The following is a 20,139-nucleotide window of genomic DNA, read 5'->3' on the forward strand; positions in this document are numbered from 1 at the left end:
ATCCGTTAATTCCTGAAAATAGTGAGAACCATTATGTCAGGAATCTGAAGACAATTTAAAGACATTGCAATCAATCAGATTGAGATCAGTTTGCTGAAAGAAATAGACAACTGACATCAGCTGAAAGAAATAGACAAAAAATTGCTAAAAGAAATAGACATCATCCTAGAATATAAGAGAGTTTGCTCCAGGTACAGGAAGGAATAACCAGATAAAATAGTGGTACCTTGGTATACATCCATTTGGAAATGCATCCAACTTGGTGTACATCTTGTTTGGATGCGAAAACTTTAGTTTAGTATGCAACATTTCTTTGGTATATAACTTAAGTTCAGCTTGTCACAGTTGCTTGCACTACTCTTAGAGACAATGCTATGGCTGCCACAAGAGTCAATAAACAAGTTGCTTCTGTTCAGTAAGCAAACCACACTGTAATTCTGAATTTTCAAATTGTTTTGTGGCCCCACCATAATTTTTCCTTAGGTTCATTAACAATGAGTTTTAAGAAAGTTAATGAGAAGAATTAAGCAAAGAAAAAAAAAAAAATTGTTAGAATTGCCATGGAGGTGAAAAAAAAAGAGGTTGTTGGAAATAATGAAAGTGGCAGGCATATTAAGAACTTGGTTGTTGCATACTGTATTTTGGGTATGATGGTGTCTACAGTTGTAAAAAACAAAGATGCTACTAAATTGATTAGCATTTTAAAGGGTGTTAAAGACATTAGAACATGCTGAAAAATTGCTTTTTATTTGAATAGTAGACAAACATTTATGTAGAGTGTCATGTGCAGCTTTTTATTTATGTACACTATATATTTCAGCCATTGCATTTGTATTTTATTATTAAACAGTGTTATAACAGGATTTGTTATAAGAATTTAATAATTATTTTCCCTTTATTTCTTATTGAAGTTTTTTATGAGAGTTGTATGCCCAGTTGGTATATGTCCAAGGATCTGGAACAAATTAACAACTTATAATTCACCCCTTTGCAGTGGTGTGGAGATCATCGTGATTTGAGTATCATATACTGAAGCAAAATTCTCTTAAGTGATGAATTTTATTTTTATATGTATGCTGAATTATGCAGAGATGGGGTTCTTGATCCTAATGCTAATTTTTAAGCATGCAGTCTGTAATAATTTTCTGGCTAATGGGCAATAATAATATTCATCCCTATCATGCTGCACTAGTGATCAACAATCTTGAGTGTGAAAGAATCCTACAGATGGAGTGGTCCACTGGGTTTAAATGTGATACTCACTAGGATATTGATTTGATCAGTGCAGCAGATCCCACCTAACACACTCATCAGGAGGCAAAGTGCTATTCGTCGTAAATGCACTTTATTAACCCCGGAATACTTTAATAAACAGTATGGAGAGTTTTGTAAAGCTTTTGCATTCCAGTAAGGGATGACCATACCTTATTGTTTTTTTCTTTGTATCTCTAAAAAGCCGTAACAACAATAACTTTTCTAAATCCTACTTTATAGTGCATTTCATATTGTTGCATGAGTATGTGCTTGTAATGGATTGAATGTACACAGACTGATGATAACTTGATAAAATTTATTTTCCCAGAAGAAACACTTTATATTTCTGGAACGTTCCACAAAAGTACTCATACAGCTCTTCATAGTGTGATAGAGCACAATCAGTAGTTATCACTTCAAACTATTAAGAATGTTAAAGACAGTGCAATACAAAGTGCGTGTAAAGAGTGAAGGTTGTATAGAGATATCTGACTATTCCAAATGATCTGTTAACTAAGAACTGAGAACTGATGCTCTCTCTCATCTTATATAATTACCTTGTGGTTGCTGAGAAATTTCCAGTACTTCGATTTCTCGAAATTGCTGGAAGGCAGATACAATTGCAATTACATGTAGGGTCAGATACAGTTACAGTTGCATACGCATTTTAGATCAGTTATAGTTATACAAGGACCAGACCAAAATGCCACCAAATTTGGCTATTTTAGGGATTTTTCACCAAATTGTGGAAAAAAAATAGTTGCCTAAACTATCACCAGCTTGGGAATCTCTCTCCAATAGCCATTTACATCAATGTTAAATAGATTTGTCCCTATAATCTTATTTTTATGGCAGAGCTTGCCATTTTTGAGGAAATTCATGTTACATTACACAAGAGATAGTAAGATTGTACAATTTTACATATAATTTCACTAAAATTATTTACATATATACAAATTTCGTAACATTGCCCCCTTTCCAAGGACTCCATGTCCTGGACAGTACAATCTCTGGACAGGAAGCTGTACTTATAACTAAGCAAAATCATTAGAATACTAAAACAGTAATTTTAATAAATAATATACAACAGATCAAATATTAAATAAAAAAATACATGAATGAAGTTACAAATTTGTATGCAAATAGGACCATGGTCTTAATCTACAATTTACATCATATACACAATGGGGACTAGACACTATGGTCATAGTAAGGGGCTATCCTCTTGTAATGAACAGTTTTAGGCTTTGAATTTGCTTAGGCTTTTTGGATATAATGAATTTAGGCTTATAATTTGAGTTATGAAGGCCAATCAGACTGTTTAGGACTGTGTAAAGACCGTCCCAGAGTGAGCATCGTTAAGGAGAAAGCTTATTCCATTAAATTGGATTCTATAACCACACCTTGTCTCATTTGTTGAATTTATGTCTCTCGTGTCATATCAGATGTTCATCTTCTCCGTCGCCAAGTTGATTTACTGTTGTGCAAAACTGTGCATCATCTCAAATTATGCCCAGAGATGCTGAATGCACTCCCCAAGCAATTATGGTAACCATACAAGAGATTACAAGACAGACAAAGGTCGCAGTTAAAGGGTATTTGGGATGGAGAACAGCTGGTAGTTTCATGGACAACACTGTGTTAAGCCAGTAAGAATACATGTAACTTTTGATCCCAGTTCTGTTAGTTTGTCGAAAGTGTTGGTGAGATATTATTAAGGATAGTTTGATTCTCTGTACCATGCTGTCAGACTGTGGATGTAAAGGCCTTATTTGGGTTTTGTCTATGCCAAGTACTTTATAGAACTTTTTAATTACAGCTGATATGAAATTCCTTCTTTGATCAGAATGTAACTGAATGGGCACTCCAAATCTAGAAATCCAGTGCCATCTTTCTTCCTGACCAGAACGATGGGAGAAGTCCAAAGACTTGCTGAAGGCTCCATGACGTCACTTTCTTGTTTCAAAGTTTTCCCATCTCCCTGTTTAGCAATTGGTAGACATCTTAGATGTTGCTTGATTGGTGGATGATGCTGAATCAAACAAGTTTGACCTACGCCAGAAGATGTTGGGGAGAAAACTTCTTGAATGATGGGTTCAGCAGTACTCTTCTCTTCATCCTTTAGATGTGCATTCTGCAATAACTCCAGTGTTAGTCTCTCCGAAGGCACAAACTCTGAAGGACTATTACTTTGTTTAGCCTCTCCAAAGGCACAAATTCTCTATGGATATGTTCCATGATGACTATTGCTTTGTTTAACACAAACCACATGAGTACATGCTGCAATCATTTTGCCTTTCCTAATGACTTAAATATATCACTGATATTGGCAATTCTCACCAGAAAGACAATTTTCTAAGCCCATAAGTGCCGAGGCTACTAGTACTAATTTTGGACTGTTACAATTCTCTGGCTATTCCATTATGCCATACCAGAAATTTCTGTTTTTAGTTATGGATCCATGGGGTAGAAATTCTGTTCTTGCTGGTACTGTAATATCATCATGAGCTATTATTTGGTGGATGGATTTAAGTTCCTTAATTCCAAACAGGGTTATGTCCTCTGAATGCAGTTTATTATTTTTAAAGTCCATAGAAAAATTGTATTTCTTTAGAAAATCTAATTAGAGTATGCAAGGATCTGTAATATTTGCCGCATATGCTACATGATGGTAGACAGAACTTCCAAACATGCTGTTACATTTAACTTTCCATTGATGCCAATTTCATCACACACATACTCTGTAAGGTAATGCAGGGTGACATCTAGATGAGTTTATATTCTAATTGTTGAGCCAACGTCAGTGGGAGTCTTTCCTTGATCACTTCCGGTCATCATGGACGCTGTTTTTGATTTAGAAAAACAGGAAGTTATCTAATATAAACCTGCTGTCACGCAGTGTTTGAGGATGAAATATTTCTGAGTGTCTTTTGAAGAAGTTTTGAGACATGTGTCGGACTTATATTCAGTTTCCTTCCATTAGCCATGGCTAAGAGACCTTACTTAAAAACTTAAAAATTTGTCCAAAATCACCAGACACTATACCTTTCCGTCTAATTGGAAGGCAGTTTCCGAAAATTTACGTTGACAGAAAAGTAATAAAGGTAGGAGAAGATGCGTTGTGTATGCTAAAACCAAGGAAAAGTGAAAGCAAACAACGTATTTTGAGTGCGAAATATGCAATGTAGAACTGTGTGTCAATCTTTATTTTGAGTTATTTCACACACAGCAGAATTTTTAAATTGGAATTTGATTACTTAAAGGTAATTGTTTAGTTTTTTTTTTTTTTTTTTTTTTTTTTAAATTTCGTATTTGTAATTTTTTTTCATGTTTGTAGTATTTGTTTCTGCGTGTATAGTTACGATTTTAGTATTTTGCCTGTTTAATTTATTTCTATTAATGTCATATTCTTTATATTAATGAACATTAAAAACAAGTACATTAAATACACAACAACTTCAAAAATTGAAGTCATATTATCAAAATGCTGATTTTATGCGATTTTTTTGTGTAAAATTAGGCTTAACTGCTGAAAATGCATGGGCCGGTGGCAACAATCCATTTCAGCATGTTCTGTCCCATGAAGAAGTTGCGCTTCATTCTTCCGGCGCTGGTTCTTAAGGGGTTAATGTACCTTTTTAAAGACTCACAAAAATAAAATCACAGTTAATGACTAAAGACTTTAAATGCTAAAAGCCATGCCCCCCCCAAAAAAAAATTGTTTCGCAGAAGCATCTTCAATTGGCCTCACTTTGATACCTTTTATCTTTTCCCCATTCCTGTGTCATGATTATTTTCTGCTGTATTTGTAATCATAATTTTAAAATAGTTCTTTCTCCTTATATAGCCAAAGTTTGCAACATCCAGATTCTAACAGCTCATGGCCAGATTCAGAGTGTGATCAGTCACAGATGCAGAAAAACATTTTAAAATGGGAGTCTGATGAACATTTAGGACTGCTGTCTACTATATCCCCAGTGTTATATGCAAATATAAATTTACCTCATTTAAAAATTGAATATCCTGGTAAGGTTGCTTTTTACCGGTGTGGATCTTTGTATTTTTGTATGTGTTTTCATGTGTTGTTAAATAATCCTTAGCATTATATTAGTTATTTGTTAAATAATTTCTCTTTGTGTTATTAACATCATTATTATTACTGTTTTTATTGCCTTCAAACTTATCAGTAATTTGAATTAATTTTACTTTTATGAATAGTTATGAATAGTGCATAATAATTCAATTAAACATATCCCTTTCTCACTATTATATGCATTTTAATTATTTAATTAAAAAAGAATGATCTCTTTCTACTAGTATTTTGTATCTATATATATTGATGTAACTTTTATTTTATTGATTTAATATTTTAATTACTTTCTCTTTAATTTTCAGTTTGGTCTGATAGAGTAAAGCAGATTGCCAAAATTTGGCGTAGCTTACCTGCTGAGAAACGCCAGCCATATTTGGTAAGAAATTTTGTGTGTTCCCCCTCCTTTTTTTGAAACACAAAATGTCATTTCTAAATGTGAGATTAAATAATAGTTTTAAGCCTAAAAGTTAACTGTATTATTTTGTTTATTTTGCAGCAAAGGGCTCGGGAAAATAGAGCTGCATCTCGGACACAAAGATCTAATAGCTCTGTAAGATTCTGTTTTTTTCCCTCTCCTCTCTGCTTAATATTTTATATCTTTTTTTATATTTGCTTACTAGTTTCATTTCTGTGGTAACATAATTTTATTCTAAATCGGAATTTCTTTCAATATTTAATCTGTATGAGTCAGTGTTATTTAATTTTAAGTAATATAAGCTCATGTAATTTGAGAATTTTCAGTTACAAATGCAATAAATCACATTTTTTTAAACTTAACCACAGAAATTATTTTGATAAGTGTGATTAAGTAGCTTCTTATTCTGTATGTGTTTAAAATGAAAGAACATGCAGTAGAATAAGAAAATGCACTATGTAAGCAAAAATTACTCTATTTCCATTGTTAATGTCTCAATAGGAGTGCTGCTGGTGGTTGTTTCCATTCCTAATTCAATAATTGAGAAGGTGTAATTAGTTAAGCTTTGTGAAAATCTGTAATCCAGCTTGTTGCAGAAATGTTCAGTGAAATTGAATTGGGGACTGTAAGCTAGGCAGTCTAATTTTTCTCCTGCTTGTATTTCACAAAGCTGGAGATTCTGCTTTTTAAATGATTACTGTTTTCACAAGCAAATTTATGGTGTCATGGAAATCACAACCTCAGAGGGTTGCCAAATCACTTTCTGAATTCAAAGAAAAGTGGTATAATAATAATGTGAAAGATAGTACACATACCCAATATGTTAACATGTAATGTTCCCAATGAAGTTCAAATGAGGTAGTCTTCCCACTTAGAAATAGGCTACCGTAGTTTATATATTTATTAAATGTAAAAGTGCGAGTTTTCTGTGTTTGAAGAAGGGATTTCATTTGAATTTTTTATGATCTTAAAGCAACAAAGAAGATCAAAATTGCCTTTTTTTCCCTGAATAGTTTTCTAATCGTGCAGCTCTTTTTTAAGCCAGTAAATGTTGCATAGAATAATGATAAATATGAAATCATTGTTTATTCAGCATTATTTATCTCTGATAGTAATCTTTAAATAGTTTTATCTCAAAATTCTTAAAGTGCACTTAGCATAGGCTGCCTGATTTAATTAGCATGCTTGCTACCAATGTGAAAAATGGCACCGTTTTCCACAGACCTATGGTACATTTTTAAATAGTAATAAACTGAAACTAATTATAATATAAGAATTCAGGGTTGCTTTAATTAAAAATGTGATATTAACATTATTTTAACAATTTTAACATATAATAATTTTAATATTATTTAAACAATAAGTCAGAATCTTATACCACATGTCACAAATATGAGTCATAGCTTCTTATAGACAATTGCTTAATATGAGTGTAGTTATTATGGGCATCATTGGGATTTTGCTTCTATCACCATTACTACACCATTCTACACCATTACTGTTTGAGGAAACCATGTAGCTCCTACACAATCGGTAGTAAATGTGTTCTTTTGGATGACTTACCAGTAAATGATGATCATCTAGTTAAAATGTAAAAGTTTTGAGGACTGCTGTAATATAAATATGTGAAAAGTGGTGGAACTATCAAGCAATGTACTGACTGATTTATCTGGGTTCTCTTATTTTTGTACAATTTCAAAATGGATATGAAAATGACAAGAAAATAGGAGAAAGAATGCCAAGTTCTAGCAAAAGATATATCTAAAGTATTGAAAATTGAAATGATGGTATATGTTATTTTATGTAAATTTGAGATATGATCAGTGCAGTTAATTTGAGATCTATGCAGTAAATAAAAAAATGCAGTTAGTGTACTAGTGCTGTTAACCCTCATTTTAATTTCCAGTAAGATTTGATCAAATACGATCTTTATTGCCTTAGAAAATAGTGGAACAGGTTGAAGTGTTCATGATTCTTCTTCGCACAATTCATTAAATTGCTTTTTGCACTTTATAATTTGTTTATTTGTCAGAATAGGCTCAACTTTAATTTTTTTGTTTCTGTTTTAGCTTTTTCTATCCAATATTCCATAAGATTTTCCTTATTTTTAGCAAAGCTTTGATCAGACTTTCCATTAGTGCGATTGAATGCTTAAGAATGATATCTTTCTTTTCAATTTTAATATTTGCAGAATCAATTTCTCGAAGAATATTAGCTCAAATTGTCAGTTTGGTAATAAATTCAAAATTTTTCACAGCATGTAACAGATGTCTTGGCTCGTACTTTGAGTACATATTAAGAGAAATATCCAATTTCTTTCAATTTTTTTTCAAAAATTTTAATTAGAAGGGTTTTCACCTTCACCATTCATCCTGCGATCATTTCTTTCCCATAGGTCCTTGTCTTGGATTACCTTACAATTTGCTAACACTGTTTTTTACTCCTACTTAGAACTGTAGCAAGATTAACTGGATTTTGAATTCTGTGAATGTGAAATAGCTTTTTGATTGTACCACAACTTCCTTTTTCCCAGTGTATTTTTCCTCTTTTCCCTACTGAAAAGCAGTTTTCAAAAGAGAGGGATTAACTGTATTTAGCTTCTTTGATATAATTTAAAATGCTCTTTTGTACTGTTTTAGCAATTATATTAGTAATTTCATTTTGAATTATCTTTGATTAATATGATACCTGCCTCTTTTTTTTAGATGCTTTAACTGATACTTTTGAATTATATTTGGCAAGCAGAGACATTAAAAATAAAGAAAATTCCTTGACTAGGCCAAGGACACTTTGTGAACAGTCTGCTAGGAGTTTCTTCAGACACACGGAAAGAAAGTCAGTTTGTTAGAAGATAGAATACAACACCCATGATTAAGTGCAGGATCTCCTTCCAGTTTTCTTCCTTGTTCTGAATTATTCGCTCATTGTCATGATTGATTCCCTGGCACAATTTCATTTGTTGTACTCGAATTTTCTACTTAATTATGCACTTTTCTGGGGATTTTAGATACTTTATACTCAGTTAATCTTTCTGAATATTTTTTCCAATTAATGTATCCTGTTGTACACAATGCTGAAGTAGCAGCAGTGGCATGTTTCTGGTAAACCTTTCAGGATGCACAAAAGATTGCATTTTAAAATTTAGAATACATAAGCCCAGATCTTTTAATCTTTTCAGTATTTGCCAATGTTTTGTATCATATAGAAGATGTCAAATGTTCAATGGATCTGAAGTCTGTGTTTTTTGGCTAATAATACAGCTTAACTGCATAAGAAAGATCATTGCTAATCATCTTTTTTTCTGTGATTGGCCAAACTGCCTGGGTACAACAAATCAAAAGTTTTTTAAGTCTTCATCTTTCTGCTGTCCACCCCACCTAAAATGAGTAGATTCTTTATATCCTGGCTTCATGTCCTTTAGATCTTCGTTCAAGGTCATTGTAGAAGGTTGGTCTGTCAAGTGCAAACTTGTAGACTGTTTGGGAATGGTAGATGAAGATTCTTCATCTTTATCATGCAAATTGCAAGAAATATTAATATGCTTTAGAATCTCAGCATTATTGAAAGCTGTGACAGGGTCTGAAGGTTCATGTTTGGTGAAGCTTCCCCCCTCCTTATCTTAGGTGAAATTTGTTTTCCCTGTTCAGCTCTATCTTTGGCTGTTTTTCTATATTCTGTGCCCAAACTTATTCTTATGATTTTTTTTTTACCCTAAATAAAATACGTTAAACCTTTCCTTAATAAGAATGGCTAAAAATAGACATCATAAAAATAGGGCCATGTCTGTGGATGTACATCCTAACTAAATGGTTGCACCTCGCTAAATATACTGTGGACTACTGAAAGCAGATCTTCTATGTATAAAGAGGAACAGACTTACCTTAAATTATCTGTTGAATGCACATTCTTTCCCCTCCCCCAAAGATTAAGATCTAGATGTGTTCCATTTAGCCCCTTAACTGAGTTTCTTTGCCAGTTGAAGTCTGAATCTTCTTTCGGTATGGATTTGTCTTCTAATGTCTCTATTCGCTCTCTAGGAGTTTTTTCTTCTTTATCTAATTCTGACAGCATTTCTGGTTCTTCTGATGCTTTAAACTGAGTTTAAAGCTTCTAGCCCAGGATACTATCTGTTGCATTCATTCTTCCATCAAATTTCACATTACAGGTTTCTGTTAATCTCCGTTCATCAGGTAGCTATATTCTATACTTCTTAGTTTCATTGCCACATCTTACTGTGTGTCCTTCTTTGCAGCTCAGTTATAATTTATCTCTAATCTTTTATGGTATGCCAATACATGCTTTACATCTGAACACTTTAAAATAAATAACACTGGGCTTTCAATTGTGATACATTTCATAAGGGTTTTATTTTAAGGGTCATAATAAAATATGACCCTTAAAATATGACCTTTCATAAGGGTCATATTTTAAGGGTTTCAGTTATTCTTATGACAGACTCTGTTCCAAGTATACATGAAACATCTAAGAGCTTCTGCCTACTATCCTTTTCTCAATTTACCATCATTAAGCATAGTTTCAACTTCATCTAATTCATTCAACTGCACTGTTCTCTTCATATTTGTATGTTCAACACTAATTCTATTTTTCCATTTATTTTTAATTTTCTGTTCATGATTCCAATTCTATGACAGTTTTTAAAATTATTGAAATAGTTCATTGTAATTTTTTATGCAATATGCTAGCTTAGTATACTCATCTATGATAGCAAGAAACTATTTACTCCCACCTTTAGATGGAAGTGGAGGTGGGCCACAAACATCTAAATAAATCAACCGCAATGTTATATTAGGTCTCTTCAGAATGGGTTTAAATGATATTCTACTACATTTAGCAATAACGCATTGTTCACACTTCTGCATTTTTTTTTTATTATTTTGAGATTTTCATGCTTTAATATTTTAGTGTCTTCAAGATAATCAAAATTTCATTAACCTTCAGGTTTTAGACAATAATTGTTCAGTCGAGGAGCTTGATACTCAAGCAAACAACCTGACAAATATCATTATTGAATCTTATCATGCATCATGACCTCTCAAACGAATTAAGTACTCTTTTAGCAAGAGAGTCTGATGGACCAAGGAGCTTGAAAGCCTCCACCTAGAGGTTGGGAGAGCTCACAGGAAAGCAGTCAGAAATAAATCTGAAGTTAACTGGTCTAACTTCAAAATTCTACAAAGGAAATTTTAAAGTGAAATCAGGAAAATAAATACAACTCGTGGAGATCCTTCTGCACAGGTCCTACCATGAGAGTACATAAGATTCTTAAGAGATCTCAGGAGTCTCAACTCTCATCGGTTATGCGACCAGATGGCAGTTATACTATAAACCCTTTGCATACACTTTCGACCATGTTGAATTTTCATCTGTGGGACACAAGTGTCACCTCTGACTTCCAGGAAAATCCATTGGAACTACTTCATAATCCATTAGATTTGAATTTTGCTAAAACGATAGTGAAATTTGAAAAGGCTAAAGCAGCCCTAGATGTATTTCTTCCCTTTAAATCTCCAGGGAACGATGGCATTTACCCAATTCTGTAGTAAATTCCTTCTTAGATTTGGATTATACAATATATTTTCTAATTCAGCCCAACCTATTTGATTTCCTACTTTTATTGCAAATTTGACAGTACCTCTTACTAATACTTCATTTTCAAAATTTGCTACAGCTATATATATCAGTTATTTCTTCAAAATTTATCATTAAATTTTTGTTATTGCAGAAATGAGTTGTAGCTGCATTATCTACAACATAATTAAATTTATCTGCATTACCTTCTTTATCAAAAGTTGATACGTAATTGTCTATTAACATTAATTCTTTATGTTTAAACTGGCCCATTTGATCATCTGTTTTAAACTTTTGGTTTTTATTTAAATTTGCTTTACACTGGACACTTGAGTTCAAATTTATGACATCTATGATGAGGTTCTGTCTTTGTATTCCCTATTTATTTTATTAGATTTAGTTCTACTGTCAGCTGTATTCTAACCTGCATTTATGCTAATAGTGTTGTACACTTTGCTGTCTTTTAAATCTACATGTACCTCACAACTTCATTCAACCAACTCAACTTTCTTCCCTTATCAGTTTTCAGTGTTTTTTTTGCCAACATAAAATCCTTGTCCTTCCACCTATAAATTAGTTGTATAATCCCAGAGCATTCCTGGTGTAAACACAGAATTGCTGGAAGTCCTTGAAAAAGATCTGCTAAGATGTATCCAGCTTCCCCCTGCTTGTTTGGCATAATTTTTATCCTCACAATGAATAACTTGATCTCTTCATCTGGTACAAACCTAATGTTGAAAAATTTATCCAGTAGCTGTACTCTTTCTCTTATTTTTGGTTCAGATTGCACCTTCCATGCATCTTTGCCACTTGACCATTCTTGTATATATAGCCTAAACTCCATTTTAATTCCATAGTAGTATTAATAAAGTGAAGAATCTGTTTTCTCTCAACACGAAATCCTGCATTTTACACCTTGTTGAATTTTTATCCAGTTCTTCATTTTTACCTTCTATGAAGCTCCAATAATTTCTCTTCAGCAGCAGCATCTTCATATCAACTTCCCATCAATCCCAGTTGCCATGGTTTAACAGCTCAAACTCTTCTGGTAGTAGTGGCATTATCAGTTACATGTAGGTACAACAGCTTGATCAACTTTAAAGCACATCTTCCTCCTCATTTTCGTTCTTCATTGATTGCATGCTCTATACTTGCATTCCTTTAACACTGAGTTTTCTGGGCCCATAATTTCTCGACATGGGAGGTATAGTAATCTGTTGAAAAGCACACTTTCCTTTTCGTAAATAAAATGCTTTAAATTACCTAAAACAAAACTAACATTTATTTTTACTTATAAATTAAAACAACTAAGCTGCAACAGCAGGCTTTACATGAAAACCAAAGAAAAAAACAAGCGAATACTCTCTAGTTCACTGACTGCATCACATATTTATATATCATGACAGATCATTAGCCAAACAGTGCCAACCATGCTAGTTTACAGCCGACTGGCCTCTGATCAAATATGCATGAGTAAAACGAAAACAAAGCATCAAGCCAATATAAATAACCAAAATACCTGAAATTCCATTTGAGATTCACAACAATTTCTTCTGCCCTGTTCGTTAACAAACAAAGAGGTATCAAAGTTTCAAAGGATATTGTTTCTAGTTCTAGCAAAGGAGCTGTCGTTAGCCCTAGAGTATTCACTAAGTCACTCTGATCCTGGATGAGCAATGGATATCTTTTATGATGTGTGCCACAAAACACATTATGTGCATATTGTATTTGCCCATAAAATTGTGAGAACTAAGGTCAAGGTATATATATATATATACACACATATATCTTTTAAGATGTCTCCCACAAAATGTTTTAAGGGCAAATGTGTGTTACATTTGTCCATAAAGTGTGAGAACTGAGATCAGGTCAAAATTATAAGTACAATCAAAAGTCGTTAATCCGGACTCGTCGGGACTTCGGCGATTCCGGATTATCGATTTTTCCAGATTATAGATCATCAGTTTAAATCTCGTAAGATGGCATGCAGAAATTCTAAAATTAAAAATATGAAATCGTAATTTATGAAATAAATTATGATCTAAGGGGTATCAAAATTTACACACACACACACACACACACACACACACAAAAAAAAAAAAAAAAAAAAAAAAAAAAAAAAAAAAAAAAAAAGCTTAATATTTATTTGTTTACTTTATTAAACATTTCTTTCAACGCGCGCGTACGTAAAGCGTAAATACGCATAGTCGAAATTAGAAAATTGCAACCAGAAAACTATTTGATTTGTATTCGTGATATTTATAATGACGAGGAATTTGATTTAAATCATATCAAAGACGGAGTACAACGAGATTAAATACTACATTTAGTAAGGAATTATAAGCTGAATAAAATAAAAATATCTTCCCTGAAGATAAGGATACTGCTGACAGATCAATTTCCAGTTCATTGCGCGCTGCGTTCATTCCCCCGCAGAGCAGCGTGAAATCAATAAACAGATTTCGGAATGATTCGAGAAACAAATCACCTCTCTGTCACTTTCTTCGTACCTTTATCCATTTTTTGCAGCAATTTCACTTTTTGTTTGCTGGACATCGAAACATACTTTCATTTTGTAGATCCTTTGGGAGCTCCAGCATCTATTTGACATAATTGAAAGTTCAAGCTTACTTTTATAAAATTGCTCTTACAGTCTGCAAAAAATAATAAGCCGGATTCAATTCGAAGATTAAGGAACAACGCAATCATCAACATTAACTGAAATAGATAATTTGAGCTTATACCGTCCGTTATACATTAAACGCGCATGCGAAAATGTATTCTGTGCTTGCGCGCACGCATATGCGCAGTCGTAAAGGTCTTATGCGCACGCGTAAACGCCTATGCGCATGTGTCAACACAGCGCATGCGCATGTGTCAACACAGCGCATGCGCAGAAAGTTTTTAGCTTTGAGGTCCGCATTATGGATCATTCCGGATGATGGGTGTCCGAATTAACGACTTTTGAGTGTATATAATATTAAACTAATATTTAGACACTAATATTATATAACTAATATTTTAATTATACCTTGACCTCAATTCTCAAACATTAATGCTTTGCTTATTTCTTATAACCAGTTTTAACTGCACAGGCCACATTTTGCAACTTTGCTTTATTCTGTGGAATACCTATGTACTTATAGTGTCAGTTTGCTCTCTTTTCTGGAGGAGGAGCAGCTAAGGCACCTTTTGCTTTGCAATTGATAATCATACCTTTTTTGAAGAACAAAATTTAACTTGACCATTTATTGTTTTATTCTCGAGGCCTGTTTTCATATTTACCTAATCATGGTGGATGTCTATATTATTATATTTCGCTGTTTTTTAAATCTGCTAAATGTTTTACGAGTTTTAAGAACTTTTTCTTTTATTTTTAATTTAGGATTCAGATAAAACACAGAAAGAAGCAAAAACACCAGAAGTAGATCCTGAGAAACAATGGAAACAGTTTCAGGCTTTAAGACAGTTGCAACAGCAAGCGCAACAACGAATAATACAAGAACAGCGTGTTCAAGGTGTCTTTTAATATACTTTGCATTGATCTAGTTATATTTCATTACCAAGTTATCATCATTACTTATGTAATTAATGTAATATAATGCAACTAAAAACACACTTCCATTTTAAACAGAATTTATTTTCAAAATACAAATGTATTACATCATTTGTGATATCTGCAGTAATGACAACTATTCAATGATGAAGGATTTGGTTTATTTGACTGCGGCAAAACACTTCACAGCCTATCTGCTGAAGGGAAGGGAAGCCAGGCCTTCATGAAGGACTTTATAAGGGAAACTGGCTAATATGCACATTACACATTGGGGAAAACTACAAAAATGCCCATGCAACTATCTCATTCACCAGGATTCAAACCCGAAATGAACTACCAGTGTGCAGCAACTTTACTTCTTGGCCACTGGTGGGCCTCAATAATGAATAAAACTGATTTTGATACTAGATTTTTGCTGTAGTGATTTTTTTTAGGTTATTCATTAATTGCTGGGCAATTAATTCTGTAAGCATTTCTTTCAGTCAGGTGCTGGCTGTAGGTTTCTTCCTCTATGAGTTTTAGCCAAACTAGTGAATAATATTTAACTTTAGCATTTCTGCTGGGAAAAACCTGGTATTGATTCACCATGATATTCTTTAACCATGAAAATACTGTAGAATGAAACTGTGCATTCTTATTATATGCTTTCTGGATTGTGTTGCATATTTCTGTTATTTTTACACCCTGGTAAAAATAGAATTTTTGGTCTTCTTAATGCTAGTTGTATGTAGTACTTGTTTTGGCTGAAAGTGCAAGAAATGTACTAATTTTCATTGCTGTGATTTGTATAGGAATTATCTCATCATATTAGTATATATAAGATTAATATGGGCAGTATAGAGTTATTAAAATGTAGCTCATCTGTGTTAACTTCCAGTATTAAAACATCTTTGGAAATGCTCTAAATTTCTAGTTCCGCTGAAATTTGAATAAAGCTTTTTTTTTTTTTTTTTTTTTTTAAATCAATGTATCGTTCTTCATTTTAAGGTGTAATGTAGATTCTGCTTTTATTTCGTTTTAATAAAAGTTTCATTGATTTTTTTTACGCATAATGTAGTAAAATAGAATATTTATTCAGTGTTAATTTTAGATACATGTTAGTCAGTAACATTGCTATACGTGTGAAATATATATACATATATATAAGTTTAATTTATTATTATATATATGTACGTTTAATTTATTATATTGGGTAATTTGTTATTGGTATATCTGTATCATTAATGAATATTGGGCAGGAATTTTGTTATTAAAAAAGACTGTTTTTTTATGTATAATTTTTTCAAATATGAAAGCCGTTTAAACTATTTCTTTAATAGAAGAGGATGAAATACCTGCAATTTTTAAATTTTTTAATCCTAAATTGTTAACAAAATTAAAATGTAATCATTGCTAAACGTAATGTCAAGATAAAATGTTACCATTTTTGGTATTCAATAATTAGTATTAAAAAATAATGTTTATGCATTGCAGCGTGAGTTATTTTTTTAAGATGCTGTGTGCTAATATTCATGCCCTGATGAAAGCAAAATAATAGTACGTAATGATAGGCTGGGTTGATTTTAATCAACAATGTTTAAATGTAGAATGTTTCAGCTTGAGATGCATACGAAGCAAAAGGGGGAGAGTCAAATTATTCATAATACAGATTTATACTAATAAATGATTGTTATTTAATATAGAGTATTTTATATAGTGCTGAAAGGAAATTAAGAGTTAGTATTCTCTGTATGTTTTATTATGAAAAAAATATCAAATGTGTATCTGTAAAGCAAAAGCAAAAGCAAAAAAGGGGGAAGTTCTTGGTGATCTGGGCTTCTGGATTTTAGATCATTCCAGATATTGGACCTCCAGATTTTTAACTTTGTACTAGTACATTAAATAAAATTTAAATCATTATGTATAAAAATGTTCATGTGGTAAATGAAATGAAAATTTCCAGCATTGTTTTTCAAAGTTTTCTGGCTGATATATTATATGTATTCATTTATTTATGTAATTGTTTTATTTCTTAATGTGTATTCTTTCAATTTCCAATTTCTAGCTGCTGCTGTGAAAACCCAGACAGAAAAAGTTGATAGTAGTACAACAGTTACTGAATTAGAAAAGAATATTAAATTATTTCATTCCAAATCTACGTCAGAAATTCCACAGTACCCAAATGTTACCCTTGCCGATGATGGTATATTAAGTAAAGATGCAAGAACAAAGAGCTTCGAAAAGAGATGGTCATCTTCGGCTATAGAATTGAATGCAACTGAAAGGGTGATGGAGGTATTATTTTGTGCCATGATATTCATTTGGAATTACATGCTCAAAAGAAATCTTTATGTGTAAACTTTATCTTATTTTAATTAATTATATTACTTAAGAATTTGTATCTGCTTGATTTTACCCATAAATTAGAAAAGGAAAGAATGAAAAAATAGTATCTTGAAAATTTCAAATTATCTTCTAAGAAAAAGCTTTCATTATAATGATTTATTATTAATGAGCCAAAAACTTTATGCATAAAAAACTTTCATAAATATGTAGGTATCATTATGCAAACAGAGTTTTCATTTGGCATGGTTATTAATAGCAAATTTAACGTTGCTTGCAGTTTAATGTATGAGGGTTTTTTATCTTAGTGAACAATGAACATGTTGCATAAAGATGCAAGCACCTTTATCATAAAGCTGTATAATGAAGCAGGCTCTGGTCATACCTCAAAGAAAATTTTACCATTAATTTTTTCAGAAAATTTAAGCGATTTTAAAAAGATAAAAATATAAGAATATGTAATTTATTCTTTGTATTCAAATTCTAATTAATCATTGAAATTGTTTTGAATTAAATAGTTTTGATAAACTTACTGGTTTCAAAATGAATCTTCTGAAATCAAAATACGAACATAAAAATCATATATTTAAAATAAACTGTTAATAGGATGATGTTTATTGTGTCATAAATTAACACTAAGACATTGATGATTACTAGCAATTGTAGAGAAATCTCGAATAAGGTATAAATTAACCTTGTAAAGAGCATTGTAATTTATGAGAGATCACTGCATTTTATTTATCACCAAATGCATATTTTGCAAAAAATTACCAACTTATACTACCAACTGAAGATTAATGAAAAGTTTAATTGGTACAATGTAGTATTTTTTTTAATATATATTTTGTGAACGGAAAAAAAACTTAACTAAGTTTAGAAACTTTGTATAATTTTCAAAATAGGAATTGATTAGCTTTTAATTTTATCATATTTTTTATTTTATAATAGGGAAGTAAAGTTAAGCTTGAAGTTCAGCCATTGCCTCAGCAGTCTTTTGTTCAGGAAAGAATTTCAAACTCTCTTATTTCTGTAGCAAGAGTAAGACCACCTTTAGAACCTCAATTGTCGATTCCCGATGTAAGTGTGTCTCCATCCATGATTGTGAAAGCGAGTTCCGATACTTTTCAGTCATCATCTCCATTAGCACAGGCATCACGTGGAATACCTCAGAAGCAGACATTTCCTCCTCAGGCAAATTCAAGAGGTACTGTGTTGCTGAACAGAACTGAAATAGTAAGGGTTGCGACACCAACTACCCCAAAAGAGACGTTAAATACGCCTCCACCGACTCCAAGACCACACAGTTCTGATTCTTTTTTTCAAATGACTGTTTCTCCCCAGTCGCAACTGCTAGCATCACTGGACACACACTCACAGCCTACACCAGCTCGTGCTAAATTAATTAAAGCTGAGACTACATTCGAAATTCAGCAAACTTCTGGAAATACAGCAGATTCTCAAGGCTGTGCAAATTATTCTCCTTCTAAAGCTGCTGTGTCTGGAACAACCATTTCTAATCTTCAATCTTCACTATCAGACAGTCCAAAAACTCAGTTGCCACAATCTGTTGAGCAGTTTGTTCTACAGCAAAGCCCAGAATTATCCTCTGCTAATATTGTTAAGCAGTTATCCCACCATTACAAAGAATCTTATCCTCCAGAAAGAGATGCAGTTTTAGTGCAGGAAAAGCCATTTGATCAACAGAATTTTGAGCACTTCTTGCAAGGAAGTCGAGTTACCATTTCTTATCCAAATAAAATTGATTCCCATCAACAGTTAAGGGATTTGCTGCAAAACAAAAAGTCAGGTGAACCAGTTGTTGAAGAAAGTAAGTACATTTAATTTTTGAAACATTTTATCCATATAAATTAACTTATCGTGATTGAAGTAACATGTAGGGAAAAACATTTTTGCCTCAGAGGCAGATACCTCATTTGCAGTGTTCATCATGTCATGCTTGATGCATCATGCATCTTGTCATGTAGTGTTTTTGCTCTGACACTAGCTGTAACAAAAGTAGTTGATTTAGTCACGACCAGGGCTGTGTAGTCGGTGGGAAAATGACCGATTCCTGGAATTTTAAAGACCTTAACTCCCTCATATATATGTAAACATATACGTGTGGGTTGCAGCTTTTTTTTAATACAGTACAAAGTCTGTAATCTGGACGTACATTATCCGGAATGATCTATAATCCAGACCTCAAACTTTTTTTTGTATGCTTTACGCATGCGCGTTTAGCACAGAAAACGAAGCAACTTAAACAACTTACATTGAAAGAAATGTTTACTAAAGTAAACAAATAAATATTAAGCTCTTTTTTTTGTAAATTTTGATACGCTTTAGATCATAACTACTCTTTATTTCATAAATTACAGGTTCATATTTTTAATTGTATAATTTCTGCATGCCATGCTACCAGATTTGAATTGATGATCTATAATCAGAAAAAACCCTTAATCCGGAATTCAAAGTCCTGATGAGTCCGGATTACGGACTTTGTACTGTATAAAAGAAGTAATAGATGCTACAGCAAAAAATTGATGGCATAGCAAATTATTTATATTAATTAGCATTTATTATGAAATGGAAAAACTGGCATTAGTAATTTCAAAGATACACTATAGCTTCGGCAAGATCTTCTTAGATAAGGGACCATAGGTATAAGCAGATAAACTTCAGAGCTGCGAAGAGGCTTTCCACACTGACTTGAATAGGAGGAAGAGCTGTTGCTGTTAGGTCTATTTCTTTTAACTTTTCAGGCTAGATTTTTGTAAGTTCTAAAAGAGGTGTCTTGCAAGAGCAATCATATTTCTGTATTTCTTCAGATGCCATATAGAAATTTTGTTTGCATTTTTAAAATTTTTATATCTAAAGGCTCTTTTTTCTTTATTTTCATTCGGTTTGCCT

The 20,139-nt window shown here is 32.4% G+C and overlaps 1 protein-coding gene across 4 annotated transcripts in view; it reads left to right on the top strand.

Moving 5' to 3' along the window:
- Positions 1-20,139, top strand: part of LOC118192375 (histone-lysine N-methyltransferase 2C-like) — a 284,640-nt gene that overhangs the window by 121,714 nt on the left and 142,787 nt on the right. For all 4 annotated transcript variants that reach the window (XM_085813029.1, XM_085813032.1, XM_085813031.1 and 1 more), the window contains exons 33-38: positions 5,102-5,280; positions 5,650-5,723; positions 5,844-5,897; positions 14,737-14,869; positions 16,952-17,181; positions 18,178-19,057. In XM_085813029.1, the coding sequence (XP_085669155.1) occupies positions 5,102-5,280; positions 5,650-5,723; positions 5,844-5,897; positions 14,737-14,869; positions 16,952-17,181; positions 18,178-19,057 (1,550 nt within the window). The remainder of the gene's footprint in view (positions 1-5,101; positions 5,281-5,649; positions 5,724-5,843; positions 5,898-14,736; positions 14,870-16,951; positions 17,182-18,177; positions 19,058-20,139) is intronic.

This window comes from Stegodyphus dumicola, chromosome 3 (assembly GCF_044657685.1).
Source record: "Stegodyphus dumicola isolate Sdum_Otavi_A_Nest chromosome 3, ASM4465768v1".
Taxonomy (NCBI): domain Eukaryota; kingdom Metazoa; phylum Arthropoda; class Arachnida; order Araneae; family Eresidae; genus Stegodyphus; species Stegodyphus dumicola.